The sequence below is a fragment of the Coptis chinensis genome, chromosome 2 (assembly GCF_015680905.1).
Source record: "Coptis chinensis isolate HL-2020 chromosome 2, ASM1568090v1, whole genome shotgun sequence".
NCBI classification, from domain to species: Eukaryota; Viridiplantae; Streptophyta; class Magnoliopsida; order Ranunculales; family Ranunculaceae; genus Coptis; species Coptis chinensis.
This window is the reverse complement of record NC_141457.1, coordinates 44,158,232-44,183,646: the sequence shown is the minus strand read 5'-3', so window position 1 is coordinate 44,183,646 and position 25,415 is coordinate 44,158,232. Positions and strand designations below refer to the sequence as shown.

The window sequence follows — 25,415 nt, the reverse complement described above, 5'->3', positions numbered from 1 at the left end:
CATTGCCTACCATCTGAGCAACAAACACTGACTTTGCTTGGAAGAATTACATTTTTCAGGAAACTCTGCATAAGAAAACAACTGCGCGCCAGCGCAACCGCATGAGCATGTCAGGCACTCATCCCTTGCTTCTTTGTAAAGTGTACTGGAGAACGGAAGTTTCATGTAGTTCTGCACTTCTGCCACGTTCTGTCAGGCTCCCTCACTGCACTTTCCATTTATCAGTCTCCATTACGGGCTGCATGCTATGAATCGGGTAAAAAGGCAATGGGGATGCTAAGTTACAATTCTGCTATTACTGTCTTTGTTTTTGTTGTATTTGACGTCGAAACATCCAGTATACAATCACAGAGGAGGTATAAATGGGTAGGCATTGGAAGTTAAACTATACTTTATCATGCAGTAGTTTTCTTTTACTGTTTTTTGTGGGTTGGTTTTCTATTCTAAGAACTGTCTCTATATTGCAAAGGAAATTATAGCCACTGTGAATTTGTGAGTGAACTGAGATTTGATAGTGACTGTAGATTCCATCAGAGTGTGAGTATTAACATAGGCACTGAAAAATTTAATACTACAGATATATACAAAAATTGATGATATGAAACAGGACAACCAAGGGAAAAAAGAAAAGAAAAAGGAAGCTCCACACCACAGCAACGAAATGCTAGCAACATATCTTGAGATAACCGTCCTCCGTCCCAACAATAAACAGTCGAGAGAAGGGTAGAATGCTTATACTTGATAGAACTGATAAATTTCTCATCCCATGGTCTGCTGTATATAATTTCTGCACAGAAATGCGTTGCTGTCCATCCTGCCACATAACACCACAACAAGCAGATACATGATTAACAATAACAAACAAACAAATCAATTATAACATCCACCCTTGAAAGCTGGATATAGTTATCTAAAATGCAGAATTAGATATATTTTACAATGAGAAGCTTTTTTGCCATAACCCTTGTAAAAATTGAACATATAGACTATCTGTTCAGTGACATACAGACAACAGAAGCTCATCATGATATGATTCCTAGTGAAGATGGTCCTGCTAATCCTCGTAAAGAAAACATAAAATTTCTTCAAACTCCTCCCTCCCTAACTGAACACCATTGATTTGTATCGATATACGCACCTGCATGTATTTCAATGCAAATTAATCTTATCCAGCTAGGGAGCCGCTTAAAGGAGTCTGAGTAGAATTTTTCGAAAGAAAAATGGAAACAGACAAAACTGCAGAAATTCTACCAATTCGGAAATATATTAGAAACTGAGAAATTTACAAACCAGAAAAAAGCATCAGTTTTGCAAAGTATAACCTAGAAAGTATATTAAAGTTGTAAAGACAGTACAATCACACGGACTCCCCAAGAACTTTTATCGAAAATTCAAAGTAAATCTGGTTTATTCAAATCTACGGAAAACACACTCCAAGGGACGTATGACTGAACCGGAATGCACTGGGGCATGCATTTTTATAGGCAGTGGAGCATGGGATTAAGACATAAGACGCTCCACATGGCTCCTTAATGGCCAAAGAAAATTTCAGTACTTCCACATAATCCGGAGCTGGGTTAATCAGTTCCAGACCTAGTCCGAAGCAAAGCTACTCAGTCTGAAATAACTTTTAAGAGAGAATCTTTGGTAGGATTCCATCTAGAGTAGATTTCTGTTGGACATAGAACTCCAAGATTCAGTAAGAAACCAGATTGAACTGGATCTTCTTTGAAGAGATTATTTCACTTTAATGGAGATCCTTAACAGAGAGGAAGGAGGAGTCCTAATTGGAAACCTATTACCCTCAAGTCCTATATAAGTAGAACCCACCGATAGGTAAAAGTACTCATTCCTACTTAACCCTATTAGGTTTGGGCATCCAACTCACAACCAATTGGCATCCCTTTGTTTTAGTTTTCTCTCACAGTTGTAGGTTTTTTCTAGTATTGATCTCGTATTTGTCTTTCCCTTTGTTGTATCTAAGTGGGATATCTCATCCTACGAAGTTTGACTTTATGATTATATATACATATATACAGGCTTTCTCTTGAACGGACATGTCAATTAACGGAGATGTTCGTGGGAAGCTTATATAGTGTCTTGAACAGCCTTTTAATTTACGCTTAATTACTTGTTTAATGGACGACACCATATAAGTGCAACACACTATATAAGCTACTCAAGACATGTCTGTTTAAGAGAAAGCCTATATCATATTTTACTTATAAAAAAAAAACTCACAACCAATTGGCAATGAGCGGGGTGAGGCTTTAGATACCCGATGTGGGATGATAAATCTCAACACACCCCCTCACTTGTGTTTAAAAAAGAAAAAAATCCCAGATACATCTGCGAAAATCAAAATTCAAGAGTAGATTACAAACATCAACATTTCTTTAGGGAATCACATGATTGATAAGAATACCAGCCTCCATAGGTATATAATGCCCGTGTCACTTAAAATTAACCTTGAGTTACGGCCACGTGTATATAATACTCGTGTCACTTAAATGTCTGTCAAGAAATATTGTTACCAAAATCATTACAACAATGTCATCCTGAAATTCTAGACTCAAAAGTATTAATGACAGTGAAATGATACCTGTAGCTCACATCTAATAAAGACTGAGCAAATGTTTGGCAAGATCATCTCCATGGAGATCATCCTCACAAAAAGAAGCTGTTTATGGTCATTTAGATCCATGACTAAGTGTCTTTTTTCTTTTGAAGAGAACTCGAACGTGCCCCAATCCTAAATAGATATACTTCTATAGACCATATTATTAGTTGTCCAGTATGCAAGTGGATGAAGCCAGCAAATCCATAACCATCAAATGCATGGAAGCCCTGAGTTTGTTGCCATTACTCCATGTCCAAAAGGCAATGCATCACATGATTAGGAACTAGCTATTTCCAATCTAGATGAATAAAATTATGACATCCCGCCCTTAATGGATGAGTGACCTGGGGGCAGACTGTTAAGGTATGCCATGTGGAGATATCACTGTCAACTCATTATTCCTCCAAACATGGGAAGCTCATTACTTTACTTAAATTTAGATAATGTAAGAAACAGAAAAATCCTGTAAAACTCAAATTATTGGTAAGACCAGTTCTATTAACTTACATCAGTTGCAGATCTGGATAGAGAGCAAAGTCCTATCTTGTTTCTGGAAATTGAAATAACATCTTGACCCCACACAAAGAAGCCGTTAATACCATCAGAATGACCTCTGAAAACATTATGAGATGGAGAGCTCCTGCAATAAGAAATTGATCAATCAAGGACCAGAAAAATAGTTGACTAAAATGAGTTTGCAGTAGCTTAAAAAGATGTATGAAACTGTTAAGCTAACTTCAAGATCGCACCCTCATCTAACTAACCCCCAAACAATCCAGTCAAATGGCCTGTAGAAAGAGCTACTACCAAGAAAGCAGATACATTTACATTTACATTTACATTGACAGTGTTTGGTAATAAATTATCCAAACACACTATCGAATCTGCAAGGGTAGTCATTGAGAGAAAAATGAGACTGTGCCTTCAATGGTTGCTTATGTATCCAGAATGTGCTCCTAATCAAGTCTCCAAAAAGTAGTTCTTTTTGCAAAAGAGAAGTGACAATTTATAGATGTAGAAAAATGAGAGTCCTTAGAGCTCAAGGACTCCTACTGGCTAGGACTGGCCAATTGAACATGTGACCGACCCAGGTGGCCAACTGAACCTGTGAGCCGTCCAGGTGGCCAGATGAACACATGAACCGTACAGGTGGCCAATTGAACCTGTGAGCCGTCCAGGTGGCCAACTGAACACGTGAGCCGTCCAGACGGCGAACTAAACATATGAGCTGTCCAATTAGAGTTGTGACTGAGACCAGTGACTGGGATCGGACATTTAGACCTGTACCAGGGCTAATGAGCGGAATTGGTCAGGTGGTCCCTAGTGAAATCGTTAGTGAGGGCATGAATGTGGAGGTATGTACAGACAGGAATCAATTTGAGTCGAGTAGTTAACAAGACTTAGCAATTTCCAAATACCAAATTGATTTCTTTTGCAATTAAAAAGATAAAACAAATAAAATTATAAAACACTTAATTCCTACCAGGAACAGTTTCTAAGGTCCCAAACTCGCAAAGTTTTATCAAGAGAACTGGAAACAAGCAGATGGTCCTCTGGTGAAGCCAACTGCATACATGAGACGAGTCAAAAACTATTTACAACTAAATTAAAATAGTTCTATTAAGCTGCTTATACTTACTGTTGTGATATATCCATCATGAGCCCGCCAAAAAGCAACTACACTGCCACTCCTTGCGTCAAGAAGCCTGCAATGACCAGAACTAAGTCCAGTAGCAATTAAAGAGGAAGAAGCAGCACCTCTGTTTGATTGTTTTCTGTCAGAGCCGCATGAGCAAACGGCAGAAATGACAGAGGAAAAGGAAGATTCAAATGGTTCACTCTTCCAAATATGTAGTTTTTTATCTTGAGCAACATCAATGAATCTGCATGGTAAGTTAACAAGTTATCTTCTAGTTTTCCCGTGAAAATAATTTTTTTGACTTTGTTCAAATGGATATTCAGAATAATCCATGGATAAGCATGAACCTGAGTGAACCATTTCCTGTGCCAGCTATAAGCTTGTCTTCATGTTCTAGGTAATGCATGCAGGTGTACAAACCCCCACCAAATGCACTAGATAATATTCCACCTGATAATGTATTTGAATTAAGCATATTGGTATGCTCAGAATTTACCCTTGATGCAGCGGATAAAGGATTGGCAGGATGAGCAGATATAGGTGATAGTTCAGCATGTACTGCAATCAACTTAGCGGTATGGCTATTCCATACGTGTATTGTTCCATCACAAGAAGCTACTCTTCCACTAGAAGACAGGACACATATGTCATTGACAACCTGAAAGTTGCAAAGAACTTTGTACCATCAGTAAAGGTGAGCTTAATAAAAACTGAACAATAAGTTAGGTCTGATAGCCCACAAAAAATTACACAAAAGAAAAGATGATGTGGACATCAAGTTAGATGAGCCCACGCAATAGGCGTCCATTATAATTGCTTTATTTTACTTTATTTGTTTCAGTTATTAGTAGCCACGTGGCATGTTTTAATTGGTTTTCTTGGCTAGCAACAAGGTAAAACCCTAGTTTTAAATAAGAGCTTATAATTAGGTTGAGGAGTTGATGTTATTGAAATAGATTATAAATAAAAGAATTTTTTTTTAGGGTTCTTAATTTATCTTATATAGTTCGCATTTAATTCAATTGTTGCTTCCGCCGATTGTTTATCTGGCTATCTGCATTAAAAGAAGTAGAAGAAAGAAACAACACAAGACCCACCCAAAAGGCTACACAAAACAACCATAATAAGAATGGTTGGCTTCACCCACGTGACAGAGGGGCTGATGTTTGAAGTAGAGCCCTTTTTTTTTGCTAGGTAAAATAATGCTGCCGCTCAGGTTATGGGAGTTTGAGCCCTTAGCTTTAAGAACGAAAGTTATGTGAAGGCACTACAAATATTTCATCTAGCTCATGGATCAATCTTTCAGTGAAAAGGAAAAAAACCAAAAACCAAAAAAAAAAGAAAAAGAAAAAGAAGGTACTTTGAGTTTTCAGATTATTCCTGCATATATCTTTTTCAAAAGTAACACTAGATATATTGATATAACCGCACTCCTGATTAAATCAATCAAAACTTAGGTCATTACTCATTAACCACTTAGTCAGTAGCTAATTCTCTACGACCAAGATCCAAGAAATACCCTAATAGATTTATAGACCCCCAAAAACCAAAAACCAACAAAAGAAATGAAAACAAATGGAAGGTTTTTTTTTCCTGCAAGTCCGTTTCATCTTTCTATCGATAATGAAAAGTGTAGACCTTAGTTTGACTAGAAACTGAATATTCCCAAATTATATACTACCAATTTACCAAATGCTCTAGAACAGGAAAAACAAAATGTAAAAACAGAACCTCTTCATGTCCGTAGTAACCAGAGACGCATTCTATCCTTTGCAATTCCCACTTTTGAACAGTTCCTTTGAATCCTGGACCAACGCCTCCGGTGAAAACCGTGCATTCATCAGGGCAAACAGCTAACGCTCTCAGTGCTCCAGGATGAGCACGTACAGAATGGACAATAGACGCTCTGATCTTCCATGGAAGTTCATCTTTTGGACCCGCACTCCGAGCAAGAAAATCTGGCCGATCACAACTAGTAGCAGGACTAGGGTACCAGAGCCAGGGTTCACGTTTTCCCTGATTAGATGTCAAATAATGCCTGGTGAGTGGAGCCCCTTGATGATCATTTGACTGTTTATAGCTCAAGTTATTAACGGACCTCGCCCCTTGTGATTGTGGGATTGACCATCCAACACCATTGAGTAACATTTTAGCTGGATTATAATCAGATGATGAGGTTTTGCTGACCATGGGCCTATGAGCAATTATACTTTCTGGAACAATTCTAGGCATTCCTCCCGAATACTCCCACTGGATCACAACAGGCTCAGAAGTATTCAGTAAAGAAGTAATTCAATACAGGTGGTTTTGGGGAAAATGAAAGGAGTAAAAGCATACTTTCCAGTTATACGATCTCTGAAGAATTTGCTCTAGAAGCAACCAGCAAGCACAGCACTGCCTAAGTTTCTCTATGCCAAGAATAGAAGCAAACGAAGGATATAAAAGCAACCTGCAAATAACAATGAGTTGCACAACAAATAAAAAGAATCATTATGGAAAGGAGGTGTTTGAAGCAGATATCTTGGACTTCAAATAGCACTCACACAAGGTCCATACGACTTTCCACTTGAACCGTATCCAGTTTCGATTTGGCGAATTTCAGATTTCTACCAAAAGGATTGGACCTGTTGGTAGTTTCCTTAGAAAAAGCAAGTTCATCAAATAGCTCCTTGAGTTGTGGTAAAACGTGTAAAGTAGTGAGATCTGGCCCAATCCGATGACAAAGTTCAATTAGAGTTGTCGCAGCAACCTGGCAACAGAAAATAGACCATAATGCTAAGACCATTTAACTTGAACCTGCAGTTTGGAAAATTCATACTTCCATCGAAATAAGGCCTTTAAGCATTCAACATAAAAGTGGAGGGGGGAAAGGAGAAGACCAAGAGAAATACCAGAAACTACGTGGTTTGAAGCTTGTGGTGTAGAAAATAATGAAAATATGAACAGACTGAAGCCCTCATGGCTTACAATATGATTAGTGAGGAGCTTCACTAAACCTAGTACTCAAACATGTAAAGTTGAAAATAAATTTAACACCTTCCATCAGTCTATTTCACTAAATGTGCTTTCAGAGGCTTTTATGGCACAAGCCTGAAGAAAAATTGAGTATATTAAACGCCTGTTAAGCATATATAAGCATGTTGGCACACATGAGGTATAGGCCTCATTGCCTGAGAGGTGTACTTATCATATATGCCACATACATGAAACATCAGCTACGTGAGAGTATACAATTCGTAAGTATAACTATTTTCTCTTTATTTTTTTTACTGTTCCTTTTTAATATTAATTGTTGGTCACTTCTCTATTTAAATCTCGGCCTGAGATCTTATGAAAATTTCCATCCTTCTTTCAAGGCACGGAATGCAAATAGAAAGAAGTCTAAAGGTTAAAAAATGAGAAAAAGGAACATAACATGTGTTGACGAATGATTGGACATGTGCCGGAGAGAGAAAGGTTTGTACCTTGTCATTTTCAAAATTCAATAGTGTCATTACTTTTGATCGCCAAGTCCGTTTTACACAGTATTTAAAATTTTAAAATGATCTCAATGAGACTTTTCCAATGAGACATAAAAATACCAAATTCCGACATCAAAAATAATATTACCAAGTACTTTGTAGTCTTCATGGGCGACCAGAATTGTTCCCAAGGCAATTATTGCTTCTTGGCAAACCAAATTGTGCCCAAGGCATGGCATTTGTGGGTGCGGAGCGCGCTGAGGCATTCGTGCCAAAAGGCAATGTCACATAGCCACATACTAATTAACTAAGTGTGGAAACACAAGTTTCATTTTTTTGTATTTGATCAGTAGAAACATGAGGTTAGTAAATCAACTTACTAGTGAATAAGGAAAACATCATCTAGACGAGTTAATAGATTGACTTTGAAACAACGATAATTAATTACTATTGCACAAGCATGCTTGTAGCTTAATACAGAATATACTGTCATGTGGTAAGAAAAGAGGTCTAACTCTGTTTTCCGCTTCCCCTCTGCCCCTCTTATTCATAGTGTTTATGTGTTTTGAGACTGGAAGATGGATTGCAAAAATGTGTTTTGTGATGGCACTATGCTCCCTGCATCTCGGCACGTATAATGACGTCAGTGTAGGCGCTCTTTTAAAATATGAACCTCAACTATTCATCATAATTCGAAGAGATGCTGACATTAATGAGGCCATTTTCTATTGTTAGCACAATAACATAAATTATGTGGTTTAACACTGATATACTTGGGACAAATTTTAAAACGTCGGGTAACAACTATTTTTTTTATCGGTAAAAGTAAAATTTTATTAGATAAAAAAAAATGTAGGTCGAGGTAACCTACAAGTACATAGTACAAAGAAACTAAACAACCCAAAAAAGGAACACAACCACCCTACTCAAGACTTTACTCCAATAACAAAGAACCCTCTGATTGCTAGTACGACTTTCTAAATCTCCATAGCTTTGCCCTCAAAGATGCATCTATTAAGTTCCAACCAAATGCCTCACATGATTACAAAAGGTAACGCATTCCATATCCTCTGCCCTCTAGATGAAAATGGCCCTGCGTGCCACTGAGTAAGAAGATCCACCACCTGACCAGGACAGACCCAAACCAACCCAGACTCCCAATGAAAGCAAGACCAAACCAGCCAAGAAAAAAAACGGACAACACAAAAAAAGCACATGATTAACCAACTCCTCGACCATCAAACATAAAGCACATAAGTCTAAAGTTTGACCTCTAAAAGTTTTATTCCTAAGATTATAAACAATAAGAATACGCTCTAGCCCACAAAATTAGGACCAGTCAACTTGTTATCTTTCAAGATAAATGCTAAGGGACTGAAATAATAGCTCGGTGGTAGAGCATTTGACTGCAGATCAACCGGTTCGAACCCAGTTGGGCCCTTAGTTTCTACTTTTGTTAGGATAATAAAAAATACAGTCACAAAACGGTAAAACCTCCACATAATAATCTGTTCTTTTCTTTCTTTCTTTCTTTCTTTGTTTTTTTTGATAAAGTAAGGAGTTAAGTAGACTCCAACCTATATTAACTTCTTCTCGGGTACATGGTTCCTATTTTATCCTCTAATAATACGTCCATTTTCAGGTCACATGGAGGATAGAAATACAAATATAATCATCTTCACTATTACATATCTTAGAAAGGTAATCTGCCATGTGATTACCTTCCCTATAACAATGAACGACAGACACACTATGGAATCTTTCCATCTTTTCTCTTATGCTTGCCACCAAGTTGATACTAGCCCAGGGAGGATCCTCTACTTTGTTTACGATGTTTACTGCTCTAGTGGAGTCCGGCCAGACCACCAAACTGTGCAGTCCAAAGTTCAGTGCAGCTTGGAGTCCTGCTTCGATACCTAGGAGCTCTTGCACTAAAAATGATTTTTTCCTCGAGCTGCCTAGATAGACCACCATCACGTTTCCATCAGAATCTCGAATCACTCCCCCATAACCAGCGTTTTCTTTTGGTGACCATCCGCATTCAATACCAATTCATTTCGTATTGTTTTTGCCAGTTGCACCAGTTCACCGTCTGCCTCTTCCTTCCAACATCGAGCCCCAGTATAGTTACCAATTCTACCATCTCAAATGTATCTGGAATCTGGTCCAGATATATATAAATAAATGAATTACCTTCTTGGCACAAATCTTCCACGCAAAGAACACTTGAACCTCTAAGAACTGAATCCACAAGACTTTGAGTATACAGCCTTCTATAATTACGCACAGACTATCACTCTTTTGATGATTCCAATAAGTACAGACTAATGGTCTCTCTCCCATCAAACTCTAGCAAATAGATAGGCGGATAGGCTAGATATGGATATACATCAAAGGATGTGTCTTAGGGTTTACAACCCTTGATCATCCCCAAATGAGTTACTATTATTATTAGCATTTTTAGGAATTGAGCACAATTAGCATTTTTGAGTGTTTTTGGCTATTTCTATTTTTAGGGTATTTATTCTTATGGATTACATGTTTCTATTTCCATTAGAATTGTTTTTAGAATAGGTTTCTATTTCCAAAGTTGTAGAAAGTTATAAATGGAGTTGTAGGCCTTTGGCCATAGTTAGAGTTGATGAATAATAAATTGAGTGTTAGAGAAAAGTTTCCTCAGTTGAATTCTTGCGTGAGAGTTCGTCTTCTTCACAAGGAACAAAGCTGTCGAACCCTAAAACCGACATAGGCTTTGGAATTTGGTTTCAAAGTCATATCTTGGACTCTTGGTCATACGTGACCATCAGTAGAATGTGGGATCAAACAGGATTCCAATCCATATCCACCAAGACTCCTATTCTTGCCAACAAGACTTAGACACCTAATCCTATTAGAAGTTCTTCCATATAAGTCTTGTGAAATACAAAAGATGCCCATTAACAAATTGTATTTTAGATAAGGTCCTTGGAAATTTTACTGAGGTCCTTTCCTACTGAATAACTATTTTTGTGTCACTCCACCTTCCATATTAATAAATAACTCTCTGGTAATTTAACAATTCACTGTTTCACCCGTTAGCTAATTGTTTATGCCTCCTTGTGACTTGATCAAATCTAATTCAACTCCAAGAAACATTTTCTTGTACTGGCCGGGTTCGTATTCAAGTAATTCAACTAATAACGTCATGTGGCTGAATAATAACTCATTGAGTTCGTGGATTCTTTATTGGAATACGTGATATCACATTGCCTTTACATTTTTTACCCAAAACACCTAGTATATAGTCAAAAGGCATCAAGACTTCCTTGGAATCTTGCATGGCAAACTTGACCAATAGCTTATCAATATAAGCTGACTGGGATAATCTTAACATCCTATTCTTGCGATCTCCCGAAAGCTTGATCCCTAGGATGTAGCTGGCATCACCTGTATCTTTCATATCAAAGTGATTAGATAACCAGCTTTTTACCGTAGATAATTTTCCTACATCATTCCCAATGAGTAGATATCGTCAACATATAAGACCAAAAACATAACCGTTTTACTTTCACCCTTTTTGTAAACACAAGGTTTTTCCTTACATTGATCAAAACCAAACAATTTGATTGCTTGATCTAAGCATACATTCCAACTCCTTGAAGCTTGTTTAAGTCCATAAATGGACTTCATCAGTTTGCATATGTTATGCTTTTGTCCAGGAGATGTAAAACCTTTAGGTTGGACCATACAAAAGTCCTCCTTGATCTTACCAGCTCAAAAACGCGGTCTTTATATCCATCTGCCAAATCTCATAGTCATAATAAGCATAAATAGATAAGAGGACTCTAATGGATTTAAGGGGGCTGGTCATCGAGTCGAGCTATTCGTGAGTAACTCGAGCTCGGCTCGTCGAAGGCTCGACTCAAACTCGTTCGCACAAAAGTATGAGTCGAGCTTGAGCTTAATTTAAAGCTCATTCTAGATAGCGAGTAGTTCGAGTTCGAGTAGCTCGCGAGTTACTCGTGAGCTACTCGAGTCGAGCTCGAGCTTGAGTAGCTCGCGAGCTACTCGTTTTATAAGCCCATACGTAGTATATAATTTATAATTTATACACATTTTATACTTTATACCCAACTATAATTTACAATTTATACTAGTTTTAATGTTTTATATACATTTTTTTCGAGTTTGAGCTTGAGTTCGAGTTCAAACGAGCATAACTGAACTCGAGTTCGAACCTGAGCTCGAGCTCGAAGTGTAAAACAAGTCGAGCCGAGTCGAGCTCGAGCTATTAGTATAGGCGAGTCGAGCTTAGTTTCAATATTAAGCTCGAATGCGAGTTCGAGTCAAGCTTCTGCATGTGCGAGTCGAGCTCGAGTATAGCAAAACTCGACTCGGGTAGCTCGATGACCAGCCCAGATTTAAGCATGGCTACCAACAAAAAAAATCCTCATAATCGATACCCTCTTTTAAGTAAACTTTTTTGCCACTAGTTTCACTTTGAAGGCCACCTTCCCATCGGCTCTCCTTTTCTTTTTGAATAACCTTTTTATTCTCAATAGGCTTAATATTTGGCAGTGGATCAACAAGTTCCTAGACATTGTTGAAACACAACTCCATCTCTAATTTCATTGCTTCAAGCCATTTTCTCAAATCAATGTCAAAAATTGCTTCTTCGTAGTTCATAGAATCTAAGTCCTGATCTTCGGATATAACAGAGACAGAGACAGTTTCTCCTAATAGGGTTAATTTTTCTGGAGGTCTAATTTCCTTACCACTACAACAAACAACTGGAGTAGGTTCACATAAACATGGAGCTTCATTTGGAAGGTTTTCATCCAAACTAGGAGTTAATTCAGATTGAACATTATTAGAAATATCTGTTATCATTTCTTCAATGACACTGTGTTTTTTGTTTCACAATATAATCTTCCTTGAGATACTTAACATTTGAACTCAAAAGATTGTTTCTTTTCTCGGATTATGAAATAAACCACCTCGAGTACCTTTTGGATACCCTATAAACATACACACTTCAATTTTAATATTCCAACTTGTTAGTCCTTCCTTTGAGTACATGCGATAAGAAAACCCCAAGCATGCATGTGGTGTAAACTAGGCTTTCGCCCATAACATAACTCCCTAGAGTTTTAGGAAATTACTTAGAAGGAACCAAGTTTAGAATATATATATTTGTTTCTGAGGTGTATCCCCAAAAAGATATTAGTAGAGTTTAACAACTCATCATGGACCAAACCATATCCAATAAGGTTCTATTCCTTCTTTCCACAACCCCATTCTGCTACGGAGTTTTTGGTGCACTTAACTACAACAAAATCCTATTTTGCAAAAAAAAAAAAAAAAAAAATCTTATTTTTTTGCTAACGTGGTGGTGTTCTCTGCTCTTCGAGTGGTCCTAGCTGCCACGAAGTCCTGCCCGCCCACCAGGCATTTCTCAAGGTGAGCCAGGCTATCACTCCTGCCTCTTAATTAGTCACTTTCAGTAGAATTGCAAGTCTGGGGACTCGAATTTGTGTATCCTCCATTTTTCGCGAAGCTTCAAGCCAACTGCTCTATGTTGCATTAACTACACTTTGAACTCATTTGAGGGGTATTCACCACCTCAATCAGATCAAAGTGTATCAATTGGTTTACCAGTTTGCTTTCCAATTTCTACTTTGAATTCTTTGAACTTTTCAAAAGATTCATACATTTTGTGCATCAAATACCCAACCATATCTCGAATAATCATCAATAAATGTCATGAATATTAAAGATGGGCATCCAGCTTAAAACCAATTGGTGGTAAGTGGAGAGGCCCTACGACATATATATTTTTATGTGTGGCTTAACGTAACCCATGTGGGACTAAACATCTTAACACGCCCCTTATGTGTGGCATTACTTGAGCCTAACACGTGGTTAAACGTACTTAAGTACGTGAACAATACGCCCTTTGGCCAAACACAATAGCCTGCTCTGATACCATATTCAAAATGGGCATCTAACTAAAAACCAATTAACTGGTGATAAATGGAGAGGCCCCAAGATTTATATATTTTTATGCATTGCTTACCATATCTTATGTGGTGGGACTAAACATCTCAACAATGAAGTATTCAAAGTTACCTCTTGCTTTCACATTAACTGGCCCACCTACATCAGTAGGTACTATATACTAATTCCAATAACTTTGTGGCTATTGACTATTTAACTTTAAATGATCTTTTAGTCACCTTTCCTACTACGCAAGACTCATAGTTCGGGAAAGGTTCTAAAGAGAGTGAAATTAAAATTCCATCTTTCACCTATGATGCACAGATACGAGTACCGACACAAGGACACGGATACGTGGTATGATACGGGATTTTAAAAAAATTAGGATATAGGCACGGCAGTTGGGTACGGCTATTTCATGTAATTAATATTATTTTTATTAAAAATAGAGCTTAAAAATAAAACTATATGTTGATTTTTAATATTGGACCTTTGTTGAATGGGCTTTAATTATTTGTAATGGGCTTGAAAGGCTTACTAAAACAGGTGGGCTCAATATAATCTGGTCACATGGTCATCATCATGTTCCACTTTGAACACATATCTCTGAAGTCTTATCTTCACATCTCTTCTTATCTTCACAACTTCACCTAACACGTACAATCATACAGGCTGTTTTTTCAAAGACTGCGCAAGTAAAAATCAACAAGTCTAGATTTTTTTTGCAAATCTGCAGATTAAAGCACCAGTTTAACAACAACTGCGTCTTCTTTCAACCTTTTTTTTCTCTGCCTTCTTTTTTTAAAATTTTTTTTGAACTGTTAGGACTTCGGTTGGGTGAGGTACATCAACTGCTGAACCGTATTGGTGTTGTATCTTGTACCAGTATCAGAATCATACTGATGTCCAACTAGTATAACGGCAAAAGTGTCGTATCCGTGCATCATAGTCGTGTTTAGATTGATACGGCCAAGCCTTAAGTGCCACAAGTATGATGGATTAACATAAGGTGATTTCTTCTTTTGAGGTAAAACATTTGATGAATTTACTAATAGATGTATCATTCATTTCTAGCATATGAAAAAGTAGATAGAGACCGTTTTCAAATATACTAGAGACAATAAACTTTCCCTTTAATCTGGATACAACCTTTGACTCAAAAGAAATAGAATATTATGACTTATTAAGTGCAGAAACATAAACCAAATTGCTCCTAATCTCGGGACCATAAAAACAGTCTTTTAAAACTAGTACTTTCTTAATTATTACTAAATAATAAACTCCTACTGATACCGCATGCAACCATTGCTTCTGCTCAAGTGTAGAGGACACCTATCATTCATTCAACCTCCTTCTCTCCTGAACACCCTCCCACCCTGTGCGCGTAACAAACATGATTAGTGGGTCCTGAGTCCACACACGGGATGTCAGAAGGAAAAACCAACAAATTCGTTTCAAGAACAAAGCATTGCATACCCTCTTTTTCTTTCTGTCAACAAGCCATATGTTCCCTATAGTTCCACTTCCAAGCCTAATGCAATGGTCTCTGAAATTGTTGGTGGTTCCAAGCCTAACCAAAAGGCAAAGGTAAGTGGAAAAAGGGTAAAACGTTTACTCTTCGGGTTGCAAAAAGGGGAGTGAAGAAGAATTCAACATCAGATTGCAAAGGGTAATTTTCGCCACTGTGAAAAGCTTGGTCATTGGTAGCGGAACTATAGGGAGTATTTGGCTTTGAAATAGAAAGAAAAAAAAGGCATGCAATCTTTTATTCTTGAAACCAATTTGTTGGTTTTTCTTTCTAACACTTGGTGTGGACTCAGGAGCCACTAACCATGTTTGTACTATGTTACAAGGGTTTCAAAAGAAAAGAAGGTTGATTGAAGGATGGGTACCTGACACTAGGGGTAGAGGCAAAAGTTGCAACAGTACTTTAGCATTAAATAAGAGAGTACTACTTTTGGAAAACCGTTATTACGTTCCAAAGATTAGGAGGAATTTGGTGTATGTTTCTACACTTAATAAGGCAGGATATTCTTTATCTTTTGATTCAAAGGTTGTAATCAGATCAAACGGAAAGTTTACTGCCTCTTTTATTTTGGAAAATGAACTCTATTTACTTTCTCCTATGCTAGAAAAAAATGATACTACTATTAATAATTCATCAAAATGTTTACATCAAAAGAGAAAATCACCTTCTATTAATACAACATACTTGTGGCACTGAAGGCATGGCCACCAATCTAAACAGGATTGACAGTTCACTCTCTTTAGAACCTTTCCTAACCTGTGAGTCTTGCTTAGAAGGAAAGATGACGAAAAGATCTTTTAAAGCTAAAGGATCAAGAGCCACAGTTATTGGAGTTAATACATACTGACATGTGTGGGCCCAAACAAAGAAAGCACCTCTCATAAGGACTTTGGAAATCCAAATTCTTAAACCAGGAAAATGCGGAATAAGAAAAGCCCTGTTGTTTAGGGGATACCAAGAATGAAAAGCAAAGTAGAACGACTTGGTAGAGAAGATCCATTTCTTGTCGAGGCACTAAACCATTGAATTAGAATCCTATTGGCTGAGGTTTACCTCTTCAAGCTGAGCCATATGAGAGGCTAAATCATCGATGACCCAATCATTGAAAGCCCTACAAAAACCAAGGTTCCAAGAAATATCTCTATCATGTTTAACCATGCATTCGCTAAGTGTATGCCTTTTATGCTGAGAAATGTTGAACAAAGTACCAACGCCTCTTTTAGAGGTCCATCTCCCAACCGTATGTCATCCTAAAAAGGGATCTTATCACCTGAACCAAGACTATACCTAGTACCTCTTTTAGACATGGGTAGCATCTTCATGATGCCCCTCCAACACCACACCCAAAACTTAGCAATCATCTCTTAAACCTCCACAATTATTGTGACAACACCCTTGCAAGACTTTTTCATTATGGGATTAAAAGCTTCTTCTTCAACATGCTCCAACTTATAGCATGAACAAGCAGTTCTGAATAGTTTTGCCACTCGAGGAGAGATGACGATAGTGCCAATTTGGCATTCTGTCTAGTAAATGAAGTTCAAAGATGAAAGACCTAAAGTTGGCCATGAAGAAACCCTCAGATCTGTATAAGTTACATTCTCGATAAAAAAACTGGTGAGTCAAATCCTCATCTATTCAACACATGATGCATCTGTTAGCAATATTACAACCCTCTTTCTTGGTTTGCTTTGTAAGCTTCCTTCTAAGTAATACAGTCCATGCAGAGAAGCTCATCTTGAGGAACACTTCTCACCTATGCTTTCTTACAAGGCCAATTCGAGTACCAAGGTTCAGTTCCACCGTCTTTTGCTTATGATACCATTATTACAAAATTTGGGAAAGAAAATGGCGTTACTGTAAACCAAATTCTCTTAACATCCAATTCTGAAGAGTCGCATGCTCAAGCAGGTCAGATAGCTCCGCCCATTTGGTCATTTCTGTATGTCTCAATAATTAGGCGCACTGATGATTGGTCACCTCATCCTCAAGACCATACTTTTAACCAAGCTTTCATGTAAGAGATGCACTAAATGTTTCCCGAGCCAGCCTTGAAACGTTTGTCATGTATCTTCCCAAAAGAGCACTTGTTCCCATTGCCAATTTTTAATTTCATGGTTTGCTAAAATCATTATAAAGTTTGGATTTGATGAACTTGTGAGAAAGCCTCCTTATACTGCACTATACCTCACCTAAGGAACACACACACCAAAGACGCACTAACCAAACCTTTCCTGCCCAAATGTGCAGATGTGACTTCTTTCCTATGAAGCATGGACACTGACACGGACACGGACGCGGTGACAAGATCATATCCTAAATAAGTAGGACGTGGACACGGCAAGGACACCGATATTAAATGATATTTTAATATATATTTTTGTTGATGTAATATTAGATTTTAAGTCATATCATATCAACTCAAGATTCATAAACATAGTTACAACCTATGAATACGGACGTGGACACAGCAAGGACGCGAATATTAAATAAAATTTTTAAATTTATTTGTATTTATGTAGGATTGGGTTTAGGGTCATATATCATAATTTATCAAGATTCAAAACTACAAAAACAATAAAAAGAGTGGTTGTTGGGGGCGAGAGACTTTACAGACTTTTGGAGGCAATTTATGAAGTTTGTTTAGTTGTTTAGACTAGACTATTATTAGGTCGTCCAAATTAGAATTGTTCTTTTGGGCTTTTTCATTTCTTTTTATTCCATTCCAGTCCTAATCCGCATCCAAACTTTTGTGTCACGTGGGATGCGCATGTGCCGCGTCAGACACCAACACAGTGAAATTTTTGTCGTGTCTGTGCTTTAGAGGTTACAACAAAAGGAGACATAAAGACATCTCACATAACTACACAAGTCATGTCGGAGTCCAAACCGTGTCCAGGTCGTGTCCAAACTACCCTAGCACGTGGGACACATACGTGCCGGACACGTGTCCAAGCCGCGTCTACGGACACTCCTCTAAGGGCAACATATCCATGTCGGACACGTCTCCGACACCGACACTCCCCAATATGCCTCCGACATGTGTCGGATACTTGATTTGGAGTGTTGGATTTATTAATTAATTTATAAAATTTCCGACACTCCATGGACACGCTGGGAACACACGAGGGACACTTTTACATTTTACTCTAAATTTTAAAAAAGTGATTAAAATACTTAAAAGAAGACATGACTTGGTAGGGGTTTTATTTCACTCTTGAAATAAGGAGGCACAATGCACAACTGCACACTTTTGATGATTGCCAAGTCCTTTTTAAGTTTTTATATATATTTGTTATGAATTTTCTGTAATTGTTATTTATTTCGTTGACATTAGCTTGCATTTTTGGACATGTATGTTGTTATTTAATCTTTTAGAGTTAGACATGTTCAAAACTAGTTTTCATATTTTGATTTAAACTTAGTGGAGAGGGTTAAATTTCATGACGTATCCATATATATAATTTTTCTTTAATGTGTCCATGACGTATCCGTGTCCTACTTTTTTGAATGATGTCGTATCCGCGTATCCGTGTCGTGTCATATCCGTATCGCGTGTCGATGTCTGTGCTTCATAGACGGACATAGTGGAATTTTAGACGTGTCCGTGCTTTGGAGCTTCTTTCCAGAGCTCGTACCCTCCTCATCAAATCTCCACACACATTTACAAAGAAATGCAAAGTTTACTTTCTTGATTCTTCACATGTGAATACCACCCATCTTATGGAGATGCACAACTTATCTCATGAAATGAAGTGAAATCTTCTAGCTTCATCAGTTCTTGTTTCCATGACAAGTTTACATCACAAAATCACAATCAATACCAGGTTTATGATTTGCCTATCTGTATATCACCAACCGAGCTACCATGATATTTGGAAATGAGAGACTTAATGACTATCTAGAATCTTTTAGTTACGAACTTAATGATGATCTTGTAAATCCCTATTCTGATCCGTCAAAAACTCAAAATGCCTTCAAAAAGATATACCTCAACAAATTTTAAAACTCAAGCAAATATGAGTGCTCCTATTAAGAATAGTATTCTCTCTAGACATCCTTGCAAGCAGTCGCTCAAACTAAACTCGTTTATCACAATTTACAATTTGTCCAATTTGAGATTTACTTTCGTATTGTATGACCTTTGACTGCCATCAAAAGCTGCCAACAAGACAGCAATTAGAAAGGCTGGATGAGTAAAACAACTTGGTAGCACTAACCAACTAATGAGGGCGATCGGTCACCAACCATATGTGGATTAGGTATTCTGATTTTTCAAGTATGGAAGGATGGAACTGTCAAACTTAAATGCCTTATGCCTCAAGAAACAGGTAATTCAAAAGTCTCGTGTCGCACATTCATCTTAAAACACGTATTCATTACATAAAAGGTTAGACAGTTTCAACCACCATTGACACAAGGTTTAACAGAAAACGATCTCATGTGGCAAAAAGAGACAATTTTCATACCATTTCCTAGCTGTCTTTTACTCTTATCATGTCACGCAAAACCTGAATGTTATATGGGGCGGAACATACGGCTCTGTTTAACTAGTGGCAAATTCAAAGGAATTTCCACGAGATACCATCTCATCCTTTTTATTATTATATAATTATTGTTGTTATTATTATTATTATTATTATTATTATCAGCAAAACAATATTTTATATTAATACCATCTCATCCCTCTATCAGAAACTGAAGTAGGGATCACTGACCAATACAAGCAGCTAAAAACAAAAGAGACGGGGGTAGCAACCAGAAAATGTAAAAGATGTGTATGAAAATTCCACCCTAGGAGGGAAAGTTATCTACTGCAGAAACCAATTTACAAATATTGTTTTGTTGACTATTAACAAGAAACCAATAGGCAACTTTGCTTCTACACACAGTATTTCATTAACGATAATTACAAGACGCGAACATATAGGTCTATAAAATGAGACAAGCACTACCAAATGCGAAAGGGAAAATGTAAACAGTGTGAGAAGTACCTGAAGAACGGGAAGCTCCAAATTGGTCTGCATGAGAACTTTAACATGGAGGCAACCTCTATCCTACGATTTTTCCACATTAAACAAAGTTAAAATTCTTCTAGTGTTTGAACATGTAGCACTCACAGAAAAGTTCAAATTAAAAAAGGGAGATAAGAAGGGGACGGGGGAACCTATTACTTGAACTAGCTCCCTGATGACCACCTCCCTTGCCAAAACTGCAGCCAGACCATCTAACGTAACAAGACTATCAATAACAGCCAAAGCATTCCAGCTCTGTATAGGTTCAGGTTTGTCCAAATTTGAAACATCAATGCTGGAAAGAACAACATTCCTTAGGAATGGTAGGATGTGTTTCACAATGAAACTATCCCCCATTAAACTGCCTGAGAAAACCAGCAAAAACTACCTTACAGGATGAATATTCCATTATAATTAGTGCTTAAGACAACTCAATAAGCCGTAAGATACCAATTCTAACCAGTACATCAATTCCATCAGCACAAAGTCCTTTCCCAAAACTGTGAATCAGGGGCAAAAGTGTCTGGATCAAGACTCAAAGGTTAGTAAACCATAAAGAAAGCACTTCTTAACCTCTATTTCCATTTGAGGACACATGATCTTGATAGCATTGAACCAAATTAAGTGAATAAAAAAGATGAAAAGAACTTAACCTGATGAACCGTCACAGGTACTCCAAACTCGTCACAACAGCCCATCAGAAGCACAGAAGCAGCAGAGCTAGAATTTTTATGAGGTGCTATTGACAGATTGAAGATGACTAATGGATGTATCATCTCCAAATATGCTTCCTTACCAATTTTGGTCCATATCTCACGCATAAACGAGTCTTGGAGAAGAGACACCTTTAAATGCGAGTAGTCTGCAGCCTGAGGCAAATTCATAGCTAGTAAGAAAACTGGAAGTCGTGTAAAACCCCATTTTTTACTCCCAAGTATCTATATAAAATTTTTATGGAGTTTTCTAGATGTGAGGCAAGAAAAGATACTGTATTGTTGAAAACTAGGATAGGGGTATAAACATTTATAAGGACTGAGATATTCTAGAAGACTAGAACCAAACATTAGGCAAACAACGGCATGGTGACAAATATAACTTTATACATATAGCATACGTGTTATCGCATGTTTCATATGATACGCAGGAGGCCCTCAAGTATCTGCCGAAGGCAAGAAGTTCAAGTGCATGCTGGAGAGTAGTCTTACCAAAAACAAGTATGAGCTTGCCGGAGGAACAGCGAGGGAGTGACCTAATATATGTGTAAGCACACATACACAAACACACATAAATAGCTGTGTATTTGTGTTTGTGAAACCCCACACCTTTCTCTTTGTCTGTTACATTTAGGAGGTCTTCTTGTGATGGTGTGGGACAATTTTTTACTTCACCAAAAAGTTCAAAATCAAAAAACGGATGCTATAATGCTCTACCTCTGGCCTATCGGTTAAGGCCCCAGTCAGGCCTTTTGTCTGGAGGACGTACAGCACGAGTTTGAGGCCTGGGTGCCCACTACAATATAGGGAGTGATACTATGACACATGAAAACTGACATGCACCTTGGGCCCACATGAGAAGAGGGATGATGTTTTTTTTTTTTACATATGAACTCCCTAAGGTGTGTTTGTGTTCGACTACGACTTATGGACTAAGCTAGCAACTCACTTGTAGAATCTTCTGGATGGCAGGCAAAACTAATGACTTTACTGCCTGAGGCTTCAAGCACTTCAAGAATTCCTTCAGCAAGATATAAGCCCACTCAGCTTTGGTATCCGACAACGGAGACACAAGCAGTGCTAAGCAGTGAGGAGCACACAGCTCGGCAGTAGAGGCTCCCATTGCATTCAAGCTTCCTTGTCTGGCAAACTTTGCTGCATACTGAAGCTGATACCCAACTTCCACTAAAAGATGCAGAGGCGCAATAAACAAATACGATGACCTGATTGTTGCAGTGAAATATGGTGATTCCAAAAGACATTTTACTGAAGGCCTCCTAATAACAATGAGAAAAAAAAAATCAAGCGAAAAACCAAGCACCCAATGAAATTGCAGATAAACTAAATTATCAGTAATTAACTTGACCACTTGTTGTTTCCCTACCGATTGACATATCTAGAAAAACTAAATATGAAACGAGAGTTACTGGAAAGGGAAACTTTATACCTCCTCCACTCCCTCTGTATACATGCTTCAACAAGTAGTGCCACATTAGGAGGAAGTTCTTGCATTAACCCAGGTAATATACCAGTCTCCAGATATGCAGTAAATGAGGTCATATTAAATAGAGGTCTCTTCAAGTGAAGCTCTGCGAGAATGCAACCAGCTGAAAATATGTCCGCAGCGATATCTTCAGAGAATGGGCCGAACTCAGACAATTTCTGCTTCCAAAGAGATAACTCTTGGAAACCCATGGAACCATTGTCCTCCACCTCAAAATATTCAACAAGATTACTTGAGTCAGTATCAGATGACTTAGAAAACCCTTTCGCACTGCCATTTTCTTCTGATATTTCAGGATTAGAAAGACGGATGCATGGTTTTTCTACAGCTTTGACATTATCCACAATAGTTCCTTGATGGTAGTGATAGATGGGACTCAAGTACGAAGCATCTTCACAAAATGACGCTGCTTCTTCCAAGTCCTGCAAATCACCAGCTAGGAAACAAAGAGATTCCTGGTACTCTGTCTTCTTTACTCGCCGCATAGGATGTGGGCGGGTAAAGAGTTGACGGCGTCCTACTGACCTTAGCATAGTGGGTTCGGATGAAGGAAGCATGACATTCTTGGCAGCAACAGCAGCTTGGCCTGACATCTTATACCCAAAAGTGATATCTATCCAATGATGAATTTGCTCTGAGACATGATTACTTTCTAATGCATCACGATGCAATTTGATGAACTCTTCAGGACTATTTGCCCAGGGAGGTACAGCTAAATCATTCATTCCAGGATGTAGAGATGTAAAAATACGCGGATCATGATAGAACTCTGGAATGCATTCATCAGGAGTCCATTGATAAAGCCTTTGCATATTAGAGGGATACTCGTTAGGCTCATAAACTGAACGAACAGCTGTACGCAATATACTTAGAGGCAATCTTCTTGCTTTGTAACTACACACAGCCAGCTCAGACAGGCATTCATCAGATACATGATGCGGGACTTCAGATGTTGAATACGTGAAATCCAGCTGTTCATTACCTTTTGCCAACCTCCACTTGCTTTTCTCTAAGTCCCGCCAACCAACATCAGAACTCTCATCAGGCCTCAGACTGAAATCTATTACCCATGGCATTACTGTGTGAAAAGTGTGATCCCCCCACCTCCTCCCAGCTAATCTATTCAAGACAAGGAGGTAGTCATAATTGCTAATCTCGCCATTCCACCACCTCTTGAAATCCGAGGGCCAATCTATTAACAGGGGTAGCTTCAGATCAGCATACAGAGCTCGACACGGACAATCCTTGGTGGAGCAACGTAAAGATTCATCGTCATGCACCAGGCTTGGTTTAACTTTCACACGCGGCTTATCAAAAACACTCAGCCACACCCAAAACAAATCACTCAGCATTACACTTGAAGGGCATAAATTCCCATGTGCAATCCCTAAGCTATGAAGGTAAGCTAGAGCAGAAAGAATCTGGTAAACTAAAAACCTAATATTCCACTCACTCTCTAATGCATTCAGACTAAAATGCAATACATTTTCCAAAGTATACGGAGCTTTCGGAATCACCACATTACTATATCCATCCGTTTTTAAAACCCCTAACACAGGCGCTATATTCGGATGCCTCAAACATCCAGGAACAGAATCTTCATCAAACGAAGGTACACCAATCAAACTAAGAAAATTCACCGCATCTCTTCCAGTTGGTTTTCCTTCAACAAGATTACTAACCGATGATATAACATGTTCCTCAAGAGTACCAGATAAGTAGTTTCTAGCAATATTTTCAAGCTCAGCATAACTACCCTTTCTAATACATGCAAGTGGAGCCAATGCAGTAATCGTCCTATCACAAGAAAACTTTCCATGCCCACTTTTACAATGATGTACATATTCATTATGTTCCAATGACTCTGAACAAAAACTGTCACTGCAAATATATACAACAAAATAAAAAAGATTCGTTAGTATATAAGTGTTTTAAAGTTTAAAAAGTTTTGGGGTTGGTGTAATAACTTACATGTAGTTTGTTAAGCAATCATTTGTACAGTCGGGTATACGGACGAGTTGGAAATGAGGCGGAACCTCTCCATGTTCACTGGAAGTCTGCGGCAGTAAATATAATATTATTAAAAATAAGATAAAACGAACAAGAGAGAGAGAGAAAAGGGGACCCACCTGAACGAGAGCGGAAGAAGCGAAAGGGAGAGCAGTATATGAAGGTGAGGAGATTCCGTAGGAGAATATTAGTTTATCGGAGAAGTCTTTCTTGATTTCTCGTTCCAGACAATCTAAACACGTTTCTTCTTCCATTTTTTCATCATCGATTTCCCTCCATTTTATCTTGTCTTATTATTATTGCCCAACTCCGTTTATATGTCAATAACTCAATATATAACGGCCGTTTTTTTTTTTTTTTTTTTTTTTTTTTTTTTTTTTTTTTTTTTTTTTTTTTTTTTTTTGGCGAACAATCTCGGCATAGCGTGGTTGGTTTCTGTCTGTCTTCACCTATTTCTCTTTCCCTCTCCCTCTCTCTCTTGTGCGGAGAAAAAATAAATTGGTTGGTTTCTATCTGTCTGTACTCACATATCCCTCTATCTTTCTCTCCCTCTCTCTCCTTCCTTCCCTCTCCCTCTCCCTCTCGACGAAAACCTAACTCTCTCTCTCCACCCACAAACCCATCTCTCCCTCTCTCTCTCTTCTCCATCCTCCACTCAAGCCTCCACTACTTAGCAGTTATCTAGGAATAAATCAAATTATTAACTTGTCATATGTATCAATTCAAAATTTATCGACTGTGAACAAGACACGGGGCACTATCGTCCTTTTGTACATTTGGGTTTCTATTCTACGCTGGTCTAATAAGAAAACTCGCACTTGATTCACAAACACGACACCAGCTCAGATTCTCAAATTCTTGACCAACACCCAAAATGAACAGGTACAATTTTATGTACGAGAAATTAGAATCTCCGAAATGCATTAAAATGAGAACCATTTTATGTCAT

General features: G+C 38.0%; 1 protein-coding gene across 6 annotated transcripts; it reads right to left on the bottom strand.

Annotated features, from left to right (window-relative positions):
- Positions 1 to 489: 489 nt before the first annotated feature.
- Positions 490 to 24,877, bottom strand: LOC147516153 (protein serine/threonine kinase). 6 transcript variants are annotated; one of them, XM_086588810.1, is made up of 17 exons: positions 24,586 to 24,807; positions 24,428 to 24,513; positions 22,400 to 24,337; positions 21,902 to 22,229; positions 20,893 to 21,108; positions 20,700 to 20,762; positions 20,399 to 20,623; positions 20,219 to 20,281; positions 6,803 to 7,008; positions 6,597 to 6,708; positions 5,991 to 6,509; positions 4,607 to 4,917; positions 4,260 to 4,503; positions 4,104 to 4,186; positions 3,128 to 3,260; positions 1,007 to 1,138; positions 490 to 814 (listed from the first exon to the last, which is right to left on the bottom strand). In XM_086588810.1, exons 1-16 carry the CDS (start codon positions 24,718 to 24,720, stop codon positions 1,055 to 1,057), a joined length of 4,746 nt encoding a protein of 1,581 aa, XP_086444936.1. In that variant the 5' UTR covers positions 24,721 to 24,807; the 3' UTR covers positions 490 to 814; positions 1,007 to 1,054. The 6 variants fall into 6 exon arrangements, with proteins under 6 accessions (XP_086444936.1, XP_086444937.1, XP_086444935.1 ...); XM_086588811.1 differs by having other exon boundaries at positions 20,399 to 20,604; positions 20,690 to 20,762; positions 24,586 to 24,806; XM_086588809.1 differs by lacking the exon at positions 1,007 to 1,138 and having other exon boundaries at positions 20,399 to 20,604; positions 20,690 to 20,762; positions 24,586 to 24,877.
- Positions 24,878 to 25,415: the final 538 nt, after the last annotated feature.